The following is a 22143-nucleotide window of genomic DNA, read 5'->3' on the forward strand; positions in this document are numbered from 1 at the left end:
TTGATGGTAGTTCGCGTCGCAGCTGACAGATGGCGCCACCAGTCCACGGCGCGCGCGCCGCTCGTGGGACCTTGTTCTCGGCGGTTGCACTCGGTCTTGCAAGAGGTAGCGTCAAAAATCCCCCTCGCGAGGGGCACGATCAAATGCAGAGCATTTCCGGGGGCGCACGACGTTAAGTAGTTTGCGTAACGTTAATGTTGTTGCACTTGTGGCAACTGCTGACGAGAGAGCGCTCGTCAGCAGTAATTTGAATGAGTCAACGATATAAGGCGCGTTCATAGCGTCCCATTCTGTGTCGGCTCTGTGGCGCAGTGGGTAGAGCACCATGTACATTGCGTTCCGCCCGCAGGGTCGAGGGATCGAAACCTGGCGCCGGATAGTATTTTCTTTTATATAGTGTAGAGGGAGGGGTGCGGACAAGGACGGTGCGGACTACGACGGGACAACGCGGGTGACATCGTGAGTTACTGAAATGCTCTGCATTTAAAAACAATTCAGGGGTAGTTTTGGGGTTTTAATAACAGCGAACTTTCATTTCGTGGCCTTCCGGAAATAAATTAGTATTTAAAGTCCTGTCGAAGTACCAGCGGTGAATTAGCCCTGGCCAATCCCCGCCTGTGGGTACGTGCTATGAGCATTGATGGCATCATCATCATCACCGCCATCATCATAATTTTCTCTTGTTGTTGTTTTCCTTCTTCTTCTTCTTCTTTCTTGTTGTTGTTGTTTTCTTCTTCTTCTTCTTCTTCTTCTTCTTTCTTGTTGTTGTTTTTCTTCCTCTTCTTCTTCCTCTTCCTCTTGTTGTTGTTGTTGTTGTTGTTGTTGTTGTTGTTGTTGTTGTTGTTGTTTTCCTCCTCCTCCTTCTTCTTCTTCTTCTTCTTCTTCTTCACTCCGCAACCGGCGTGACATGGCGTTCTTTCCTTAACATCACCAACCGTATGCCACAAGTGGTGCCTCATGAATTGCCTATTGTGTGCGGCCACATCCGGTGCGATTGCCCCTCTTACGCAAAACAGGCTCAAGTTCCGCACCCCGGATACAGTGTACTAGAAGGTAGGGGTTTTTCGTGCGGGTGAAGAACCAATGGAGAGCGCGGACCCCTTTTGCGATGAAAAAAAAAATGTATGGAGCGCAGGCATTCCCGAAAGAAGTCAGGATGCAGCCAGCGCCACCTCTAAGTTTTAAATAAAACTAAAGAGTTATTTGACTGGTTTTATAAAACTTTATATCGCGAAATAAAGAATTAAGACTAATAAGGCAATAAATAATGATTAATTTAACAAACAAAACTTCTAAACGCAACTGGTAAGCAGCGGCCGCCAGGGGCCCTGCTCACAACAGGAGTTCCTGAGCACAGAAAGTCCCCCCCTCTAATAGGCCCCGAACGACACACCTACCTCTTCCTCGGATGCAGCATCGCTGCACGAGTGGCTCCAACGCCCGAGGACAAATGACTAATGTCTCTGGTCCTTTCCTCTCCAAAGTGGACTTCTCCTTCCACACATTGCACGCCCATGTTTTGGATGGCTGTAATTCCGAAAAAGGCTGGGACTCTAAACAGACTGGGACGAATATTGAAAACAAGGATATGCATACTGCAGCCCCTCTAGGTCGTTTGTCTGTCGTAACTTTTAAATGCAGAGAGAGAGAGAGACAACTTTATTACGCAATAATGCGAGAGTGGTTCCTCAGTCCAGGAGCCCATGTGCTGTCCAGGCTGCCGTAGCCCTGGTCACAAGCAGTAGCTGGTCCTCAGGTCGACAGCTGGACAGCAGTATCTCCCACTGCTCAGGGGAAGGGGACGGGTTCAGAGGCGGAAGGTCCGAGTTTTTTGTGCAGTCGAATAATATGTGTGCCAGAGTTCCTGGTTCGTGGCAGAATTTACACTTATCAGAGTACTGTGTAGGGAAGAGTAAATGCATACGGATAGGGTGGGGAAAAGTACCTCCTTGAATTTGTCTGAGTGTGGTTTCTTGTCTTTTGGTCAAAGATGTGTGAGGACTAGGGAAGGTCTGTCTCGTGGTTCGGTAGTATTGGGTGATTTCTTGGTAGGTGAGGAGAGGTGCGGAAACATCCCCGGTCTCAGCGGCTCGGTGAGTGAGGTCTCGAGCCTGTTGATGAGCAAAATTGTTGCCCGTCAGTGCAGAGTGGGCGGGAGTCCACACAATGTCCACCCGATGGGCAGGCGGATGTTCATTCAAAAGTCGGTTTGTGGCGGGGGCCACCCGTCCCGACAAGAGCCTGCGGCAGGCGGCTTGCGAGTCCGTCAATATAATCTTGGAGGTGGTTTGGGTAAGGGCGAGCGCAATAGCTAATTCTTCAGCGTCCAGGGAGGAAGTTGTCCGGATTGAAGCGGTGGTGATGAGGGCGTTCTTAGATGTTACCACGGCCACCATAGTTTGGTTATCTGAGTAACTGGCCGCATCTGTGTACATTACGTCGGATCGGCTGCTGTAAAGTTTTTCGTGGGCTTTGCTTCGGGCTTCTCTACGACCAGGGTGGAGGTCCGGGTGCATATTTCTGGGAATGGGGCGCACAAAAATGGACTGGCGCCAAGTGTCGGGGACGGTGACCAGGTGAGTCTTGTCAGGGCATGACCATTGAATATTTCGAAGGACCGCGCGGCCTGCTTTGGTTTGGGCAAGTCGAAGGCGTTGACTAGAAAGGTATCCTTCGATGAGCTCCTCTATGGTATTGTGGAGCCCCATGCTAAGTAGTTTGGCCGTAGACGTGCTCATCGGGAGACCCAAAGCTTGTTTTGTTGCTTTGCGAATGAGGCGATCGAGTTTGTCGCTGTCGGTTCGAGTTGGGACAATATATGGCGCGACGTAAGTGAGGCGGGATATGGCAAAGGCCTGAACGAGCCGAAGAGTATCTTTTTCTTTCATGCCTTGGTGTCGGTTGGTGATGCGACGAATCATATGTATTACCTGATCAGTAGCTTTACTGAGGTTGTAAAGTGTTTGGTCGTTTCTAGTGTTGGCTTGGATAGTAAGACCCAGGATCTTCAGGGCTCTAGCCGGTTGTATAGTGTGTCCGTCGAGGGTAATTGAGATTTGGTCAGGGTCAGAGTTGAGGCTGTGCTTACGAACTATAATTAATTCGGACTTTTGAGGAGAACAGCGGAGGCCATTGGCTTGGGCATACGCGTTCACTGTGTCCGCAGCACGTTGGAGAGTTTCTTGAATGCCCCCGAGGGAATCGGTGCCCGTCCACAAAGTGATATCATCCGCATAAAGGGCATGTCGAAGGTTGGGTATTTGCTCTAGGGCAGCGGGAAGGCCAATGAATGCGATGTTAAACAGGAGGGGAGATAACACAGATCCCTGGGGCGTGCCGCGACTGCCGAGTTGGATTGGTTTAGAGGTGATATCCCCTAGTTTGAGGATGGCTCGACGATCTGTGAGAAAATCGGCGATGTAGCTGTAGGTTCGTTCTCCGCAGCCAGTCTGATTAAGCCGACCAAGAATTGCCGCGTGCGTCACGTTGTCAAATGCCCCCTTAAGATCCAGGGCAAGTATGGCTCGAGGGGAGTGACGGGTGGCTGGTGCGATTATTTCTTCCTTCAGTTGAAGGAGCACGTCTTGGGTGCTGAGGTGTTGACGAAATCCATACATGGAGTCTGGCATCTGTCCCGTATCTTCTAAATGCTGCTGGAGTCTTTTGAGGATAATGCGCTCCAATACTTTTCCAATGCAGGAGGTGAGTGAAATCGGTCTGAGGTTGTCGATATGTGGGGATTTACCTGGCTTGGGTATGAACCGTACTTCAGCAGTCTTCAATTGCGAGGGAAGCTTCCCAGACGACCAGAACTCATTGAAATGAGTGAGCAGGGTCGCTTGTGCTTCATCCCCAAGGTTGGCGAGGACCTTGTAAGTAATCTGGTCGGGTCCAGGGGCGCTGTTTTTCTTGCATTCTTCCAAGGCAGCCCTGAGTTCATAGAGCTGGATATTCCGATCGAGGGACTCGTTGGGGGTGCCTGTGTATGGTAGCGGAGGGTCAGCTGTATCTGTTTGTAGGTATTTGTCTTGAAGGTCTCGGATGAGTTGGTCGGGTGTTCCAGAGTACGCGTGTATGGTGCGGGTCATGTTTCGGTTCGATTCCCCTTTGCTGGTGAGGGGATCAAGTAGGTGGCGTAGTAGGTGCCACGTCTTGCGGGTAGTAAGAGTGCCTTGCAAGCTGTCGCACACCTGGAGCCAGTTTTCTCTGCTCAACTTCTGAGCGAACTCAGCGGCTTGTTGTGAGAGCAGTGAAATCTTCTTGCGAAGCTTTCTATTATGGCGCTGACGCTTCCACCTGCGGGTAAGGCTGTGGCGCGCCTCCCATATGCGTATGAGCTTTGCGTCCACACTTGGGGTTTGGTAGGACGTGGCTACAGTCTGTGTGTGAGCCTTAACATCACGAGTGAGGTCTTCTATCCATTCCATAAAGGGTTGGTGAGGGTCTGAGGAGCGAATTAGGCGGGATTTCCGAAATGCATCCCAATTGGTGATACGGGCGAATCCGGTGCGGGCTTTGAAATCCCGGTGTCGGAGGAGGAGGTGGATAATGTCGTGGTCCGAGCCAAGATTTATTTGAGTATTACTCCATCTAACATCAAGTTGTCCCGATAGCAGAGAGAGGTCTGGGCTTGTGTCACGACATGTGCTAGTCCCTGTGCGGGTCGGCGTGTTGGGATCATTCAGGAGGGTGAGGCTGAGGTTTTCGATGGCTGACACCACGCTCTGCCCTTTTCTTGTTTTATACTTGTACCCCCAAAGCTGGTGTGGAGCGTTGAAGTCCCCGAGTACAAGTAGTGGAGACTGCCTAGCGAGGTTTAGTGCTTCCTGAATTGTCCTCTGGATATCGGGTTGCTTGGTAGAAGGGCGACAGTAAATGTTCAAAATAAATAGATTAGATGTTTGTTTGATGGAAGGGGAGAGGACCTCCACAAGCGTGTGTTCACAGCCGGCTTGTGGCGTGAGATGCTGTGTGGCTGCAATAGAGTTACGAATTAAAGTAGCTGTAGCTTTCTTCAAGGGGTCTTCATAGGATAGGTAGCCCGGGAGCTTGGTGGGTCCATTTGTTTCCTGTAATACTATAATATCTGGTTGTGGGTCCAAACTAAGTATGTACTGTTGTAGGGAGGCTGCTTTGCCTCGGTAGCTACGGCAATTCCATTGTAGGATCGCCGTGGCTTGTTGCTTAGAGCGTGTCGTGGCCATCTGAAGGCGGGTGGCAGGTCATGCCATCGACTGTTCGAGCGTATGGTACTGCGCGGCGGTGGGGACGGGAGCCACAACCGTCGATTCTGTCTTGTCTAATGGGCCCTGCGTCTGTACGGGTTTCAAGGCCTCCGGAATTGACGACGAGAGAAGCCTGCGTTTCCTGCCGGAGGGCGGCAAGATCTTCCTTCAGGGATTGAAATTCTTGCTTGAGGATGACATTGTCTGAGCGGAGGTTTTTGATTTCCTCATTCAAATTTCCAAGCTGACTGACTAGTTGAGCAAAGACGTCCTGAGACGAGGGAAGTTGGTTTCCAGTCTGTGAGGTGGAATTTTGGTCTGCGGCCATAGGTTCGGAGTCAGGATTGGGTTTCTTTCGTTTTTCTGAGTTAGTACTGGGGGGTGCGCGTTCTAAGGCTTCCAGACGTGATTGTAAAGAGGCTATCATAATTTTCTGCTGTTCAAGGATTTGCAGCAATTGAGGGCACTCGTGGCATTGTGTGTTAGCCTGGGGTGACTGTGTATGGGAGGGGGCTTGGGGTGGAGCAGTGCGAGATACGTGCTGAGCCCAGCTTACTTGTTTTGAGTCTTCATTGTGTGCAGCCGGCCTCGCTGGTGCTCCGCCAGGCCCCTTGCTTTTGGATCTGCTCCGGCGTCTCGAACTTGGAGTAGCAGACCGCTCCCTTCTCCTGCCACGTGGAGGGGTCGGGTCCTGAGCTCTGTCCCGGCTGGCCGCGACGACTTGCCGGAACCGTCGTTGCCGGAGGATGTAGGGTTCGGCATAGCGCTTCGTGCAGCCAGGCGAGCCCGAGAGATGGGGTCCCCCACATAGGCCGCAGGTAGGGAAGCAGGGATGGTCTGGGGCCGGGTCTCGGAGGCCGCAGTGGTGACACACTTTGACGTTGGGCTGAGGGCAGGCCGTAGATCGATGTCCTACGTCGTGGCACGTGGCGCAGACTGGAACTGTCTTCTTGTGCAACGAGCAAGGGTATTCGGCCCCATAGAGGCGCACAAAGTATGGGACCTTCGGCCCTGCAAAGGTCAGGATCACGGTCGTGGTTTGGCCAAGACGACGCACTGCATAGATTTCGTGCTCGGTTTGGTCGAGGTTGCTGAGAATTTCATTATTTGTGAAGCGGAGGGGAACCCCATGGATTACACCCTTCCTGGCATCATCGGGAGCAAGTCCGTACAGTGATACTGGATGAACGGCGGTGCCGAGAGACATCTGCTTGACTTGAACGAGGGCTCGGGCTGCTTCCGCAGAGGGAGTGCTGATGGTAGCTGTATTCTGTATAGAGTCGATGCGAAGCCTGAGGTTTGCTTTTCGCCACGTAGCGTTAATCGCGTTCAGCAGGGCCAGTGCGACTTCGGCGTATTCCACGTCTCGGAGGCGTAAACCACCTTGCGGGCGTAAGACGAGCTTATAATCGCCTCGGGGGAGTGGCTGAGGACGAAATGTGGGCTTACGTGTCTGCAGTAGGTTGGCTGCTTGCGCTTGGGCTGGTGATACGCCTACTGTGCTCGCTGGTGGCGTGACGGTGCCGCGTTGGCGTCGGCGTTGAGATCGCGACACGACCTCGATGAAATCGTCATCTTGATTCGTAGTGGCAGGCTGTTGACCCTCCTCATCCGTGATATCCGATTCCATAGCTTGATGTAGGTCTGGATGAAGGGCTTGCACGTGCGAAGTGCCGTCACCATCACGCAAAGAGCTTTGCATGCCGTTCTCGGGAGTTAGGCCTACCTACCGTGGTAGGCTTGGCGGGTGGCTCTGCGCCCTAAATGTCCAAAAATTGCACCCACCGCGTCAAACGTGGTGTCGGGATGATCCTTTTGACTGGCTGAGTTCGACGACACCGCAGGTTTGGAGGGTCAGGAGAAATTATCGCATATTTGCTCGGAGAACACGGAGCCCATGTGCAATGTGACCATACAGCTCGAGCTGATGATGATCCTCCTTAAATGCAGGGCATTTCTTTAACTCACAATGTCACCCGTCCGTTGGCGATCGGCGTCCACAGCCAGCCAGCACGTGCGCCCCTCCCCCGCTCCTCCTCGCTCTCAACAACAGGTGCGGGCGCGCATGCGCGTGCTCCGGCGCTGAAAGAGGCGTTGCAGCAGCAGGTGCTACATCCTCTCCCTCTACTGCGCGCGCTAAGGCAGCGGCGAAGCATCAGCATCGAGCGGCCGATCCCGAGCGTCGAGAACGAGAGGCCGCCGCCAGTCGTCAGCGTCGAGCTGCGGATCCATCGAATCGAGAGCGAGACACGGCTTCGAAACGTCAGCGGCGAGCGGTGGACCCCGCGTTACGAGAACGAGATGCCGCGGTCGGCCTTGTTGACGTAGTCCACGACGTACGCCGCGCACGCGTAGTGGTTGAGGATGATCTGCAGGTCCATGTTGGTGTCGAGAACCCTTCCGATCCACGGGTTGAACGCGTTCACGCGCTTCTCGGCGGCGGTCCTCGCGTGAAGCACGCACGGACGCGACGCGCCAGCCCGCAGAATCTCCGAGTACTCCTCCCCGGACCGCACGTCAAAGGCGTGCAGGAACTCGTCCAAGCTCGCAAACTCCCCGTGCTCCAACGCCTCGTGCATTTCGTCGTACTTGGCCTTCAAGCGCCGTCGACGCACCCGTACGACAACAACAACTACCACCGCCAACTACCACAACCTACGCCACGTGACCACCCCCAATGCTCTGCATTTACTCGTGTCCCTCGCGCGGGGGCATGCGACGGAGGTTTTTTACAGTGGAGCTGTGTAACATTTCTTCTGTCCGCGCGGATGGGGGAGGAGAGTGCTAGGCCAACAAGTGTGAGAGAAGTGGCGAGGAGGCAAGGGGACCATGAGGAGGTGTTGGGAGTGCACGCCTCAAGAAAAATGAAGGAAGCTCACATTAGCGCGTATGACTTGAAGGTAGCGAAGCTGTACGCAACCATCACGACATTCACGACTGTTTTAAGTCCGCTATTGCAGCCGATTTGCTTCTCCATCATTGTTGCATAGGTGTGAGCTTCTTTCATATTTTTTTTGAAGTGATAACCATTGGACATCACCTTGGAGGAGTGTACGCTGTGACTTGACTTTCCCTTTCCGAGCAAGTGTTGCCACTTTTGCGGAGAACACTGGAGTTTTTTTTTTTTTTTTTTTTTTTTGGGGGGGGGGGTCTTGACCAATCTCCTTAAGCGGGTAGGCTTGACTTGGTAAACGTGCTTCCGGGACGATCGGCGGTTGCCCCGAAGCACGCACACACGAGCGCTCGGCATTTGTTTTTTTTTAACGGCCGGGCGGTCGCCGCAATCTTGGCCAATCTCCGTAAGTGGGAATGCTTGGCTTCACAAACGTGCGCCATGGACGCTGGGCGGTTTCCGCGAGAGAGAGAGAAAGGACTTTATTGGATCTCCTGCAGTCGGGGACGGGTCAGGCCTCGCAGGCATAGAGTTAATACTACTGCTCGCAGGGCTTCACCGTCCCGTAGTCTTCGCCGCTCACTGCGGCGTCGGGCCGACCCCGAGGCCTGCGTCTGGTCGGCGCGGGCTACTTGGAGTGCCGCCGCTGTCTCCCCTAGCCCTCGCTCCCGCAGGAGGAGGCCGAGAGGAGGGCGGGTTCTCCTTTCGCCGTTGCTTGCCCAGTGCAGCCTCGAGCCGCTGGATAGCCCTTAGCTGGTGTTCGCGCTCCGAAGAGCCGATCGAGTCCGTAACGTCCGGAGGGAGGGTCGGCCTCCCGTCACTCGCGTCGTGTCTTTCACAACCCCACATCAGGTGGGTCAGGTCCGCGGTCACTCGCGCACAAACACTGCACACACAGTCTTCATACAGGTCCGGGCACACGTGGCGCGCGAGCGCCGGCGTCAGCACCGTCCGAGTCTGTAGTTGCCGCAGAAGCACGGCCTCCCTCCTCGCGAGCCCCGGATGGGGCGGAGGGTAGGCCCGCCTCTCTTTCCTGTACCAGCGCAGCGTCGCGCCGTACGTGGTCAGGGGTTCCGCGTCGTAGTCTTCTTCTTCGCTCGATTCCTCGTCGACGTCGGCGTCCGTCGCTGGCGCGGCTCGGCACGTGGCGAGATCACGGGCCGCGGCGTCGGCTACCTCGTTGACGTTTCGGTGGCCGTTGCGGAGCTCCCGGCCCATGTGAGCCGGAAACCACCGGATGGTCACGCACTCATGAGCGCTCGGTATTTTCTTGATTTGTTACCTGCGGACACGAAAAATTACGATGTGCTCAACAATTGCGCTGTTAAAAACTCTTCCCGTGGTCGGAATCGGTCCCTCGCGTTACGAAACCGGCGTGTATCTGATTGCGATATCGTCGCATTCGGGTCGCACAGCATTTGCTTTGGGTTCGTAGCGCGCGGGCGTTGCCTTTGGACTTTGGCTTCGGACTTTTGTAATTTGGATTTTGGACTTTAGGAGGGCGGATTGTGGACTTTGATTTAACTTTGATTTGACTTGACTTGGCTTTTTAACGATGTCTCTCTTAAAAAGGGGCAGACGTAAGAGAGGCCAAGTATAAGCCAGTGAAGACCAACATGCTCCGCCGTTTCCTCGCGGCGGTCGCTTTTCTGATGGAGGCGAAAAGCAAAAACGCCCGTGTGTACGATATTTCGGCGCACGTTAAAGATCACCAGGTGGTCAAAATTATTCCAGAGACCTCCACTACGGCGCGCCTCATCGCCTGTCGGCGCGTTAAACCCTACAATCAATCAATCAATCAATCAATCAATCAATCAATCAATCAATCAATCAATCAATCAATCAATCAATCAATCAATCAATCCGCTGTTTCCTCAGTCCGCGCATTTTAGTTGCGAAGGTAGCCAAATGATTTTCACCAGCTGAACAAGTTTTGTTATATCAAAGTCTGACAAACTCTTTTGTTACTTAGCGTATATACTTGGCCTCCCGTGCAATGTGATTGGCGGAAAACCTGGAAGTGCGTAACCGGAAGCAAGCTACCACGTTCCGAGTGGTCGAGATTGCCACCTATTTCCACCTCTGCTCAAACTTGGAAAGACTGCTCTACCTTCTTTCAAGCGCCAAACACATTTAAAGTTGAAATGGGTGTATTACTGTTTGTTATTTAGGAAAGCTTCCATGTAGGTAAGGAGAAATTCAGTCACTTTCAGCATCTTTTCTCTGGGTATTACAGGTGGTCTGGCAACGAAAGAGAGGTGCTGCGATATGTGAAATGAGGGCTACGCCAGTTAGGCCAGCCTCCCATGACAATGATGAGGTGACGTGAAAAATGATGAGGTGTAGGCGCTTGCGCTCCCAGCGTATGGATGGGCGTGCCCACAGTATACGTGTTGACGTTATGCAGATGAGATGCTGCAGTAAGAACTACACCACGGCATATTTGGGCCTGTATACTGCTAGCTAGTCACGGGGTGAGCAGGCAATTAGTGTGTAGTCTAGTGTATGTAGCGGCCTGTAGGCGCGTGAGGGAGGCAAGCTGGGGTGGGAATTGTCTGGTGTATCTGCGATGGGCAAGGATGTCCGAAAAGGCGGCTACACGTGTTGCTCAAGGTGCGCGAGGATTCGCCTCAAACACTAAATGCGCTGCCACCCAGCCTTCTAGGAGCAGACTATGTGAAAAATGCACATTCGAGACCACGTGGTGAACACGTGGACAGCCAGTTGCCGATCACGTGGACACTACCGGTTGGGGATAAGTGAAACGTCAATACTTTTGACGCGCAATCGTAAAAATGAGCGACCATGTGGGAGGAAGAGATGGGGGAGGAAAAGCATGATCGGAGCAGTTGAGAGGCTAGACATGTAAAGGAGGAGTTAGTGGCGTAGCGGGGGACGACGCGCCTCAGAAATAAAACAGCAACAAAAATAGGCCAGTATGCTTCCTTTCCTTCCTTTAAGCGAACATCTGAAGAAGAAACCTTCAAGGCCACGGACACGTGCACAGATAGCTACCGACCACGTGCACACTGCCCGTTGAGGGAACACAGAATCCCGTATCGGGCGATTCCTGAGTAAGGCCAGCAGAAGGTCTGCGCGCGGCCCGCGTTCACAAAGTGGGGTGTCACTACAATTTTGAAGTGCAGAGCCCTTCAGGCGCTCGCCTTGTCGTCGTAGCTCGCTCGCTAGACCCAAGTAGAGCCACACGGCGTTCCGTCGTAGCGGCGTCCCACAGAGGCTTCGAAAACCAAGTATACATAGTCATAAGCGTTTGAAACTCGTGAACCGCTGGCGCAATTGTCATACATCTCCCCATTTGTTTAGCGCGAAGAAAACTATAGGCACGTTTGAGGCAAAATATACCCAATTAACCGGTAGCGCCCGCGTTCATTTAGTTAGGAACGCTAGTTGGGTTAGTTTTTACGATAGTAAGCGAAAGAAAAGTGGCAGTGCAACGCCGGCACGTGCGGGAGGAAAAGCAAGCACAAACAGAACAGAACTTTTGCTGGCGTAGTTTCAGGCAAGGGGTGCGCGACCCCTGCTAAGGCGGGAAATTTGAATTGCATTGGGTAACAGTGAGCGGATAACGGCGCTACAGCCCATTATGGGGAATCATTGCTCTGCACTTCCGACAGCTTTGACATTGAGTGGAATGGTTTTAATTTTTTTCGGATGTCGACATCTGTCAAAACGCTGTGCGGCGCTAAGGCGTTCATTTTGCTTTCGAATAGAGGAGCGTAGAGGGAGGGAAGGGGTGGGGAAAAGAAGCTGCGAGACAGGAAAGGGAAAGAACAATCTGACCTTCCAAACGAGGGTGGGAGGGGGGTGTGGGGATGGTTGTAAAGGTAGAGGGAATGTGTGATGACAAACAGAAGTCGTGACAAACAGAAGTCAGTTTGTCTTAACAAATCTATAACGCAAACAAAAGAAGCCTAATTGCATTGTCTTGACAATCCTCAGAGATACGTTTTGCCGGAATTTTGTATCAGTCTTATGAGCTGGCACTAACGCTACACACCAAAGCCAGTGTTAAACCAGCGTCTCTTTGGGCGAACCCTATCCCGCTGTCAGTGTAAATATCTAGAGAACATTTTAAAGCATTTGGTAGCCTTGTTAACTTTTGCCATTAATCAAAAAATCACATTTTAATCCAAACAAGTCATGCGACGAGGGCATACATCTCGGCCTATGGAGTTCACGTCACGGTTGAGGTCGGTTGTTTGGCGAGAAGGATAAGTCACGTCGCCGTCCGCAACGTCCTCTATGGAAAAGTAACTAGTACCACTAAAAAAAGTCCATCGTCATGACCTCTTTGACCACCGCTATCAAACCACCGCCTGCACCGCTTTTCGTCCCGTCGCTGCAGAGGCCAGTGGCGCTGTTGCGGCTGGTGCCAGCTGGACACGCAGGGGCCCTCCTGGTACACCGGCTTCCCTCGGTAGTTTCCGGATGGACCATACTTGCACGTGTAAAGCTGCTTGTAGGGCCACCCCACACCCCCCGCATAGTGGTAGTAGGTGAAGCCGCATCCCACGTAGCGACTCTTGGCCCAGATGACCTGCGTGAAGTGGCCAACCATCCCCCCTCTCAATCCTCCACTCTGGAACGCCTTCACCCGGCTTGGTGGGTATTCCCAGGATTCGTTGAACCAATCGAAGATCTGTGGCGGCCAGACCGGCGCCCGTGCTGGTGGAAATGGCGATGTTCTGGCCCGCAACGTCAAAGCGCCTAGTACACCGGTTATTGGCATCGTCGTGCGCAAACTGGCACAGTTCTGCATGGGCCTGTTGTGGGAAAGAGGAAACGTGAGAAACATGTCAGGCGTGCCTATGATGGTCGTTACTGCAACGCTTGCCACACGTGAACAGCGCACGCTAGCAAACGTTCACTTTATAGCTAATACTTATGCACGCACAAGAGGGACGCGGAAAGGAAAAGGTACCAGGTACCGCTGCGTAAAAAATAGAACAAGAATTACAGTCGTTCCACTCAATGTGAAAGCTGTCGGAAGTGCAGGGCTGTGATTCGCCATAATGGGCTGTGGCGCCGTTATACGCTCACTGCTACCACCCAATGCATTTCAGATTTTCCGCCTTCGCAGTGCTCGCGCGCCCCCTGCTTGAAACTGCGCCAGCGGGAGTTCTGTTCTTTTTGTGCTTGCTTTAATTTCGTATGCTGGAGCTGTTTTGCGTCATTTTGAATGCGTAATTTTTTTCTTGAGCGGCTGGAGCCTTTCTGCGGCATTTCGAACACGCCATTTTTTCTTGCGCGGCCGTTTTTTTTTTATGCTTACTATCGTAAAAATTAACCCAAGGAGCGTTCCTAACTAAATGAACGTGGGGCTGCCGGTTACATACGCAGATTTTGCCCGAAATGTATCTCCACCTTTATTTGCGCTGAAAAACGGGGAGATGTATGACAAGCGCCAACGGTTCACGATCGTCTAACGGTTATTCCTATTTAAACCGCGTGGTTTTAGAAGCCTCAGCGTGACCCCCTGACGGTACATCAGGCTCTACTTGGGTCCGTTATCTCGCTGCATTCCGGCAGTCGCATCGACCGTTAGCGGGGTACGACGACAAGGCTAGCCCATAAAGTGCTCTGCACTTTTAAAAAAAATAACACCGCGCGCGTGGACCATGGCATATAGTCCTTAATCTGAGCAGCGTACTTGGGGAGCGCGTGTCTACTGCAAGACAGCCCATGCAGTCGCATCGCGGTTAACAGCTAACACCTGCACATATCAGTACGATGTCTTCTATCGGCTACACAATAGTCAACAGAGTCGCCCTTGTATTCGGGAAACAATTCTGCAGTAAATGATGCCAGGAAAACCAAGCCCCGAATCACTCACTGAGCCACGTTATACGCCTCACGAATTATTAAAATCAGCCGTCCCCTTTTTTTGTGCACAGTTGCTTGTTGAAAATGATTTGCAAGTGGTGCAGCGTTGTGTTTGCTGACGACTGCGCGGGGTCCCTCTGACAGAGTACAGGTGCCCCAAAAATAATACGGAGCACGGGAGCGGTGGCCGGAGCGCGCAAAACTGCATGCCAGCGCGATCTATGCGTAGATGCGCCGCAGATAGCGAGAGTGCGTGAGCACATGCGGCTGACCCCTCTTTATGTTCTGACGCTCGTCTTATCGTCGGCTCAAGCGAAGCCGCGCTGCTGCCACCCCTGCTCGACAGGGGCGCTTTCGGAGCTTCACGAAGGCCTGTTTACGCAGAGCCAGCGAAGAAAACTTCATCTTCAGCGGGGTCTGCTTACTGCTTCGTCATGAATGCCACCGGTTTCACTATGGGTGCCTGCCGTGCTTCGCGATCCGCTTGATTTCGAATCATGTGGCTAGAATAATGCCTGGCTCCAGCTAGCGCATAAAATGAGCAAAATACAAAAATTTCATGCGCGTACTGGCTGCGTTGCCTTAACGATACAAATTGGCAATCAAATAAAATGGGAAGTGATACCTTTGGACTCCAGTTACTTCCACTCAAATACGGAGACACAAACCTACACAAATTCACTTAAAAATGAAGTGTGTCCCGGCTTGAGAAGGCAGTGATTGGGCATATTTTGCCACAATGCTCGGCGAAATGAATCAAGGGTGGTTGCCACTGAAGCAAATTCTGAAGCTACCCTTTTCCTTGTCAAGAAATTCTGTTTCAACTATTTGTTTAATTGTCAATACTTTTGATTCATATTAAATGCAGATTATTTCAGTAACTCACGATGTCACCCGCGTTGACGTCCGTAGTCCGCACCCCTCCCTACTATATAAAAAAAAATACTACCCGGCGCCCGGTTTCGATCCCTCTACCCTGCGGGCGGAACGCAATGTACATGGTGCTCTACCCACTGCACCACAAAGCCGACACAGAATGGGACGCTACGAACGCGCCTTATATCGTTGACTCATTCAAATTACTGCTGACGAGCGCTCTCTCGTCAGCAGTTGCCACAAGTGCAACAACATTAACGTAACGCAAACTACTTAACGTCATGCGCCCCCGGAAATGCTCTGCATTTGATCGTGCCCCTCGCGAGGGGGATGTTTCACTGCGTCTTCTCTCGGTCGCGGGACCCGTGGCGCCATCTGGCGGAGGCGCGGCACAACTCGTAGCATTTTCTTTGAAAACGCGCCTCGAAAGCGAGGCAAATATGAAATAGGAATGACGCGCTTTCGAGGCAATCCGCCGACGCGGCTGCTTTGTGTACAGACTCGGCGGCGAGCGTCCCGGGATTCTGTTTTTCAATCAGTGCGAGATATTGTCGGAAAGCCCTCGCTAAGTTCACTATATTACCGATTTTGGCAGTTCATTGAATTTGATATAATGAAGCCTATTTGTTTTGAAGCAACTGGCCTTTACTCCACTCACTTTCTCAATTCTTTTGAGCGGCGCTTAGAACCTTCGCAGCAACGCAGCCAGTACGCGCATGAAATTTTTGTTTTTTGCTCATTTTATGCGCTAGCTGGAGCCAGGCATTATTCTAGCCGCATGATTCGAAATCAAGCGGATCGCGAAGCACGGCAGGCACCCATAGTGAAACCGGTGGTATTCATGACGAAGCAGAAAGCGGACCCCGCTGAAGATGAAGCTTTCTTCGCTGGCTCTGCTTAAACAGGCCTTCGTGAAGCTCCGAAAGCGCCCCTGTCGAGCAGGGGTGGCAGCAGCGCGGCTTCGCTTGAGCCGACGATAAGACGAGCGTCAGAACATCAAGAGGGGCCAGTCGGATGTGCCCACGCACTCTCGCCTCTCGCTATCTGCGGCGCATCTACGCATAGATCGCGCTGGCATGCAGTTTTGCGCGCTCCGGCCACCTCTCCCGTTCTCCGTATTATTTTGGGGGCACCTGTACAAGTCTGTATTACAAACTGGAAGCGAAGAAGAAATGTCTAGAGACGAGCGCCTGAGGACATTGTGAGCTGTTAGTGGAGTCCCCAAAAAGAGCAAAGTGCCGTTATTTCATTGACGTTAACAAGCTGCGGATAAGATATAAAACACTAGTAGGATCAATGTGTAGGATTAGTTTGTAGATTTGTAAATTTGAAGATTTGTACCAGTTCTTGCAGGATAAACTTCTTAAAATGTTGTCATTTATGACATTTGGTTGTGCTATATCTGCATCTTAGAGGTGACACGTTGGATCAATTATTTCACGACATGCGAATTAGGATCCCAAGAGGATTCGAATTAGGGAGGACACCACTACAGACGACCATGACAGTCACCCTTTCTGTTGGCACTTAGTCAGACCTAATCCTCTATTCTGAACAATGTCTACAGCTACATGCTGCAGAATATTACTCGCACTGTGGAAACCCGCAACCTTTGGCCACGCACTGTGTGCATCGGAGGGAATTTTATGGCGTAAAGAACAGATGTCAAGGGGTAAACTCAATAAAGCCAATAAATATTTATATGCCGACCAGCCTTATTACGGCACTGGAGACGTTGGTTTTCTCAGGAAGATGCATGGTATTTATCAAGATTAAAATTTTTGGCGCACGTCATCAGTGACGCCATCGGGGAGGGGGAAGAACAGATCAACTTGTTAGCCCAATGGTAGAACCAAAGCAGCACCAGCAAATCGACTTGGAAGTGTCTATACAAACATCGCCCAAACCCCACCATACCCCCGCTCGACTTTAGCAGTCACGGACAACGAGGGTACCGTTCTCAAAACAGCTACCGCCTTTTCCTTTCAGCTCTCTTCAACCGCTGCTGAAGCCATCGCCATTGCCCTCGCGGCGGCCACCCATACACCAACCACCCACTTAACCCTAATCATTGATCCTCAACAAGCCTGTTGACATTACCTCCTGGGAAGAGAACTCCCGCCGGCACTCAAGCTCCTCAAAGCCACTCCCAAAGTACCTACAATCACCATCCTATGGACGCCGGGACATCCCTCGCTCAACGGGAATGAAGCAACACATGCTGCTTCCCGCGGGCTTCACTTCCGGGAGTTCCCTACAGGGCCTGGCTGCTCGGCCTCTATGACGGCCACTCCATCCTCTTCCCCCCTGCTTCGCTGACATCCTATCGCACTACCGTCACGCTCGCCGAAGGTATCCGCCGTTCCACCCTACCCTCTCCGTCCAAGAATCACGAACGTGGCGCTGACTACAAGCGGGTACATACTATATCTCCACCATCCCCTCCCACATCTCACCCACACGCTTCGAGTACAACTGCCCGGAGAGCAACGCTCCAGCCACCAGTTCCCACCACGTCTTCCAATGCCCTCAACGCCCGGTCCCTCTCCCTTCCCCAATCCCCGAGCAGTGGGAATGCGTGCTGACCAGCTCGGACCTGCAGGAGCAGCTCACTCTGACCCAGCGGGCCACACGAGAAGCGGCGGCGCGCGGCCTCCTAAACTGAGGAGGCCACCCACAGTACTTTATTTTTCTCAATAAACGTTTTGCCTCCTCCTTCTACTCGGTAGGCGGTGAACAATCACAAGAACTATCCATGTGACGTCATAAGGGAGTGCGACAAAGTTGGCTGCTCAGTCACACCCCTTTGTGACGTCATAGGATAATGCGAGCAAGTGAGGTATACTCTGTCACCACTCTTTCATCTGTTTTTCGTGATATATAGCCTAAATGGTGAAGTTTGCCGAAATTAGCATGATTATTGTTCTGATGTGGCGTCCTTTGCCTAGATACGAACTTGGATTCTGTCTTCACGATCCCTACGAGAGGCAAAAGGTCGCAAAACAATGACAAGTAAAGGTCAGTTTAGTTTAGATCAGGTAACTTTAATAATGACAGGATTTTGTCGGAACTGCTGTGAATGACATTCTAATTCTCACAGCCGCCGTGAGAATAGACGCCGCCCAAGTGAAAAATGGCCGCGTATCTACTCATTTCGTTGCAAATGTCGCCGAAAGACGATAGTCGTTTGGCGTCCCTGTCAAGTTCAGGCCTCCCTTCTCTTTCCCGCTCACCTCAAATGGTGTTCCTTTCCCGTCCCGTTTCTCCCAAGATAACACGGCAGATGTTTGCTCAAGTGAATTTAAATTTACCGCGTTCTACTGCTCCAAGTCGGTGTCTCGATGCCAGCGCTGCCGTACGGCGGGGACGCGCGTAAGTTGAGGCAGCCTACTACAACATATATAGAACCACGATGCCCTACTGCACAAGCGTTCCAAGCGGAACGTAGATCTCATCTAGTGGAACCTTTCGTTGCTATTCCAGTTTGATTTCTTAAATGCCGCCAGGAGAGCCGTGGCAACAGCAGGTTGCTGCCGTTGATGTAGCATTTCATTTGCTATCGGAAAAACCAAGCATCCGACATACATTCTTTAATAAAGGATCACTGCGAGTATCACTTATGTATTGATTTGCTGCCTTATATTTGTGTAATGTCTTGTTGTTGTTCAACAATGCTGACAAGTATGAACATTGACACCGGACTTAGACGTTTAGATTTGGCTCTGAGTATATAAGACTATTGCGCGTGTTTCATTTCACTTTGGCCGGGTGGCTGTATCGAGTCACAGACAGACAGACAGACAGGCAGACCACAATTTCTGCATTTTAGTAGCCCTAAAAAGACTATCGTCTTTAAAAATTTGCAATTCTTCGGCCATCGGGTCAACGTAATAAGAATATAGACACAATACGAAATCCATCTTTAGAGCAGAGTGGGAGCGAGAGCTGACCAGCTCTGATCCTGATCGTCAGCTTCGGCTCATCGAGAGGGCGAAGGCGGCAGCAAGCTCTGCTGGGGTCCTGGACTGAGGACTGCACTCACAGCGCTCTTATTTGATATTGATAAAAGTTTTCCTCCTCCTTAGCCATCGGGGTCGGACCAGTGGAACGGAAAGTTGCCGAGGACGGCGGTACCTGTGCTACTCTGGCCGGGTGGTCGTCCCAGAGGAGCTCCTGCATGTCGGCGGCCGGTGGGAACCCCCGCAGCTGTCCTCGGGCCACCAGGCTGCGGTAGTCGTTGTGCGCCTTGAGGATCGCAGAGCGCGAGGTAGCGTCCACGCTTCTGCGTCGCAATCGGTCGCACCTGGCAGCTGTCCTCGGGGGTAGGCAGATCGAAGGACACGGACGCGTCTGGCAGTCCATGAAGACGACGGCCTCCCCACCTGGGGATTTCAGTGACAAGGTGATCGTTGGGACCACGACACGTCGTAATGGTTGGCTCGTTGGTTGGTTGGTAGCCTCGGATCACGGCACATACTCCGCCCGGGGATTGTCCAAGAACCTGCCTGTGAAGATCAGATTGGGCCCTGGTTTATTTTAGAAACAAAATTGAAGACAGAGAGAAAGAAAAAAAAGAGAACGAACAAATTGCGCAATGTACCAAACGAGCCAGGAAAAAAATTAGCAGTGGCTTAGCTCGGCTATGTAAGAAGAATATACGTAACGTGAGCTAAGGTTCAGCAATCCAATCCAGTCCAGTCCAGTCCAGTCCAGTCCAATCCAATCCAATCCAATCCAATCCAATCCAATCCAATCCAATCCAATCCAGTCCAGTCCAGTCCAGTCCAGTCCAGTCCAGTCCAGTCCAGTCCAGTCACTGCTCCTCGCGCATGCTCAGCACGGCTCTGCAGGAGCCACGCGAAACGGCTATGGGTCCGGCGCAGCGTCAGACGTGGCTACTGCGCAACGGAGGCGCACAGCTGGGCACGCGGCGGCGCCAGTGCGTCTGCCGCAACTAAGACGTCACTCCTCTGGAATGCGCAGACCCAATTCGCTAAACACCCGTACCCCAATTCGATTGGATTTCAAATCCAATCCAATACAATCCAATTTATTCCATTCCAATCCAATCCAATTCTCCTCGCGCTTACGCAGCACGGCCCTTCAGAGTCCACGCGAAACTGCTCAACCTCGGCCAGTGTAGCGTATACGCTACAAAAAGAACGAATGAAGAAATAGTCACCTAGCAGAGCAACCACCGTGTCGCCGCAACAAAGGAATGAAAGGCGAACACGATATACCTGTGGCGAACTCCCAGGAACGAAGCACCCACGAAGCAACAAGGGTATGCGGATGACGGGAGATTGAGCCGGACAAAAGTATACATTCAGGGTGTGTGGTTCGCGGAGAGAAAAATCTGCGAGAATTTAAATTAATGTGTTGTATAGTTTCCCGATCTTTGCAGAAAGGACGTTGAGGAGACGAAGCCTGACTGGATTTTTAAAGGTTAAGATTTAGCCGGGAAATTTGGTATCAAAACTCCGTGACTGTTGCCTTGCATTTACGAAAAAAAATCCCTGTCACTTGGCCTTCTTCATATTTTATATACACCCTGGTCCTTTTTTATTCCGCCATTTTGACACAGGGAAATGTTCTACTACATGGTGGCGTCGTCGACGCCGTGCATTCGTGGAGAGATTGACCGGGGCGGGTCTGTTATGGGGCTGTTCTACGACACGGTGACGGGCCTAAATTTCTCGACGTGGAGACAGACGAATTAAAGACGGAAAGTTAAACTGGTTGGTTTACGGATACTGGGTACTAGCGCTAAGGACACAACACAGAAGGAAGAAAAAAATTAAAGCCGTTTCACTCACTGTGAAAGCTGTCGAAAGTGCGGAGCAGTGATTCGCCATAATGGGCTGTGGCGCTTCTATCCGCTCACTACTACCACCCATCACGCTCTTCTCCGCCCTGGCTCGCTCCTTTCCTGATAAATTAAGCGAAGCTTTGTCCAATGCAATTCAAACTCCCCGCCTTCGCAGTGCTCGCGCGCCTCCTGCCTGGAACAGCGCGAGTGGGAATTTTGTTCTTTTTCATGCTTGTTTTCATCCCGTTCGTGCCGTCGCCTTACTGCGCAGTTTGCAACGCACCGTTTCTGCCGGTCACTTTTTTCGCTTACTATCGTAGAAACCAACCCAACGATCATTCCTAACTAGATGAACGCGGGGGCTGCCGAGTAATTACATATTTTTGCATCAATAAGTGAACCTGCACTTTTCTTTTCGCTAAAGAACGGGCAGATGTATGACATGCGCCAACGGTTCACGAGTTTCGAAAGCTTGTGACTATATACACCGCTTGTTCTTTTAGGCTTGAGTGGGACGCTGTTACGGCTACGCTGTGGGGCTCTACTTGGCTCCGTAATCTCACTGCGCCGCCTGATTGCGGCGGTCGCTCGACATCAAACAACGTGACAGCAAAAAAGGTACGACGACAAGTCGAGCCCGTAAAGCGCTGTACACTTAAAGGGGTACTGACACAATATTTTGAAGGTGAGATAACTTCGGAGATAGATTGGCGTGAACACACATACATCATCTGCAAAATATCAGCGGCTAATATAGCCTAGAACATATTTAAAAACAATTTTAAAGTGTGCGAAGCGCAACCGAGCAGCCAGCAGAGGACCTCGCGCAATCGACATCCCCTGGATATTTTGCAAATAAACAACATCCAAACACGTCACAAGTTTGTGTTTGCCGCTTCTGCACTGCCGGCGTTTTCCGCCGGCTCGCCGCTCCAATCGGAGGGCGGAGCTTCTGCTCTCGAGAACGAACGACCCGATCGTTGGCGGTGGAGGCACCATGATTTCGTCGGCTCATCGAGCAGCTGGCCGCGACCAAAGTTCTACAGCGATTCCAGGCACTCTGTTTTTATTACTTTTTATTTACATTAGACGCGAAAACGCGCCGGAGACACGGAAAGCCTACTGAGCGAGCCGCACGGTCGCTGTGCAGACGGCGGCTACGGCCGCAAAGTGGCGCATGCCGGCGCATTTAGTTCAAGTGATAGCTTGTTACCGCTACACGAAATTGGACCCAGGTCCCAACCATGGCAGCTTATATGAGAAAGGAGTTAATGATGCGATGGCGGGTTGCATTAAAAATGGTCATCTGCACCGCTTACGAGAGCGGCAATCGAATATCCGCCGCAGTGCTAAGCCGAACACATCTGTAGGAGTACCTGTAGGCAGACCGGCCGGCTGCTCCCAGCGCGCGTCGTTCTCTAGCCGCGGCAGCATTTGCACTCGCAGCGCCTGCGTCATGCCCACGGTCGCTTTTGAATTAAGCGGCTCACGAGATC

At 52.0% G+C, this 22143-nt stretch overlaps 1 protein-coding gene across 1 annotated transcript; it reads right to left on the reverse strand.

Moving 5' to 3' along the window:
• Positions 1-5794: 5794 nt before the first annotated feature.
• Positions 5795-21826, reverse strand: LOC144177871 (scoloptoxin SSD976-like). The gene is made up of 5 exons (XM_077705451.1): positions 21771-21826; positions 18973-19120; positions 12768-12902; positions 12462-12676; positions 5795-6062 (listed from the first exon to the last, which is right to left on the reverse strand). The coding sequence occupies exons 1-5, from the start codon at positions 21824-21826 to the stop codon at positions 5795-5797; spliced, it is 822 nt and encodes a 273-aa protein (XP_077561577.1).
• Positions 21827-22143: the final 317 nt, after the last annotated feature.

The sequence above is a fragment of the Haemaphysalis longicornis genome, unplaced genomic scaffold, assembly GCF_048455015.1.
Source record: "Haemaphysalis longicornis isolate Haplotype H1 unplaced genomic scaffold, Haemaphysalis longicornis Haplotype H1 scaffold_33, whole genome shotgun sequence".
NCBI lineage: Eukaryota > Metazoa > Arthropoda > Arachnida > Ixodida > Ixodidae > Haemaphysalis > Haemaphysalis longicornis.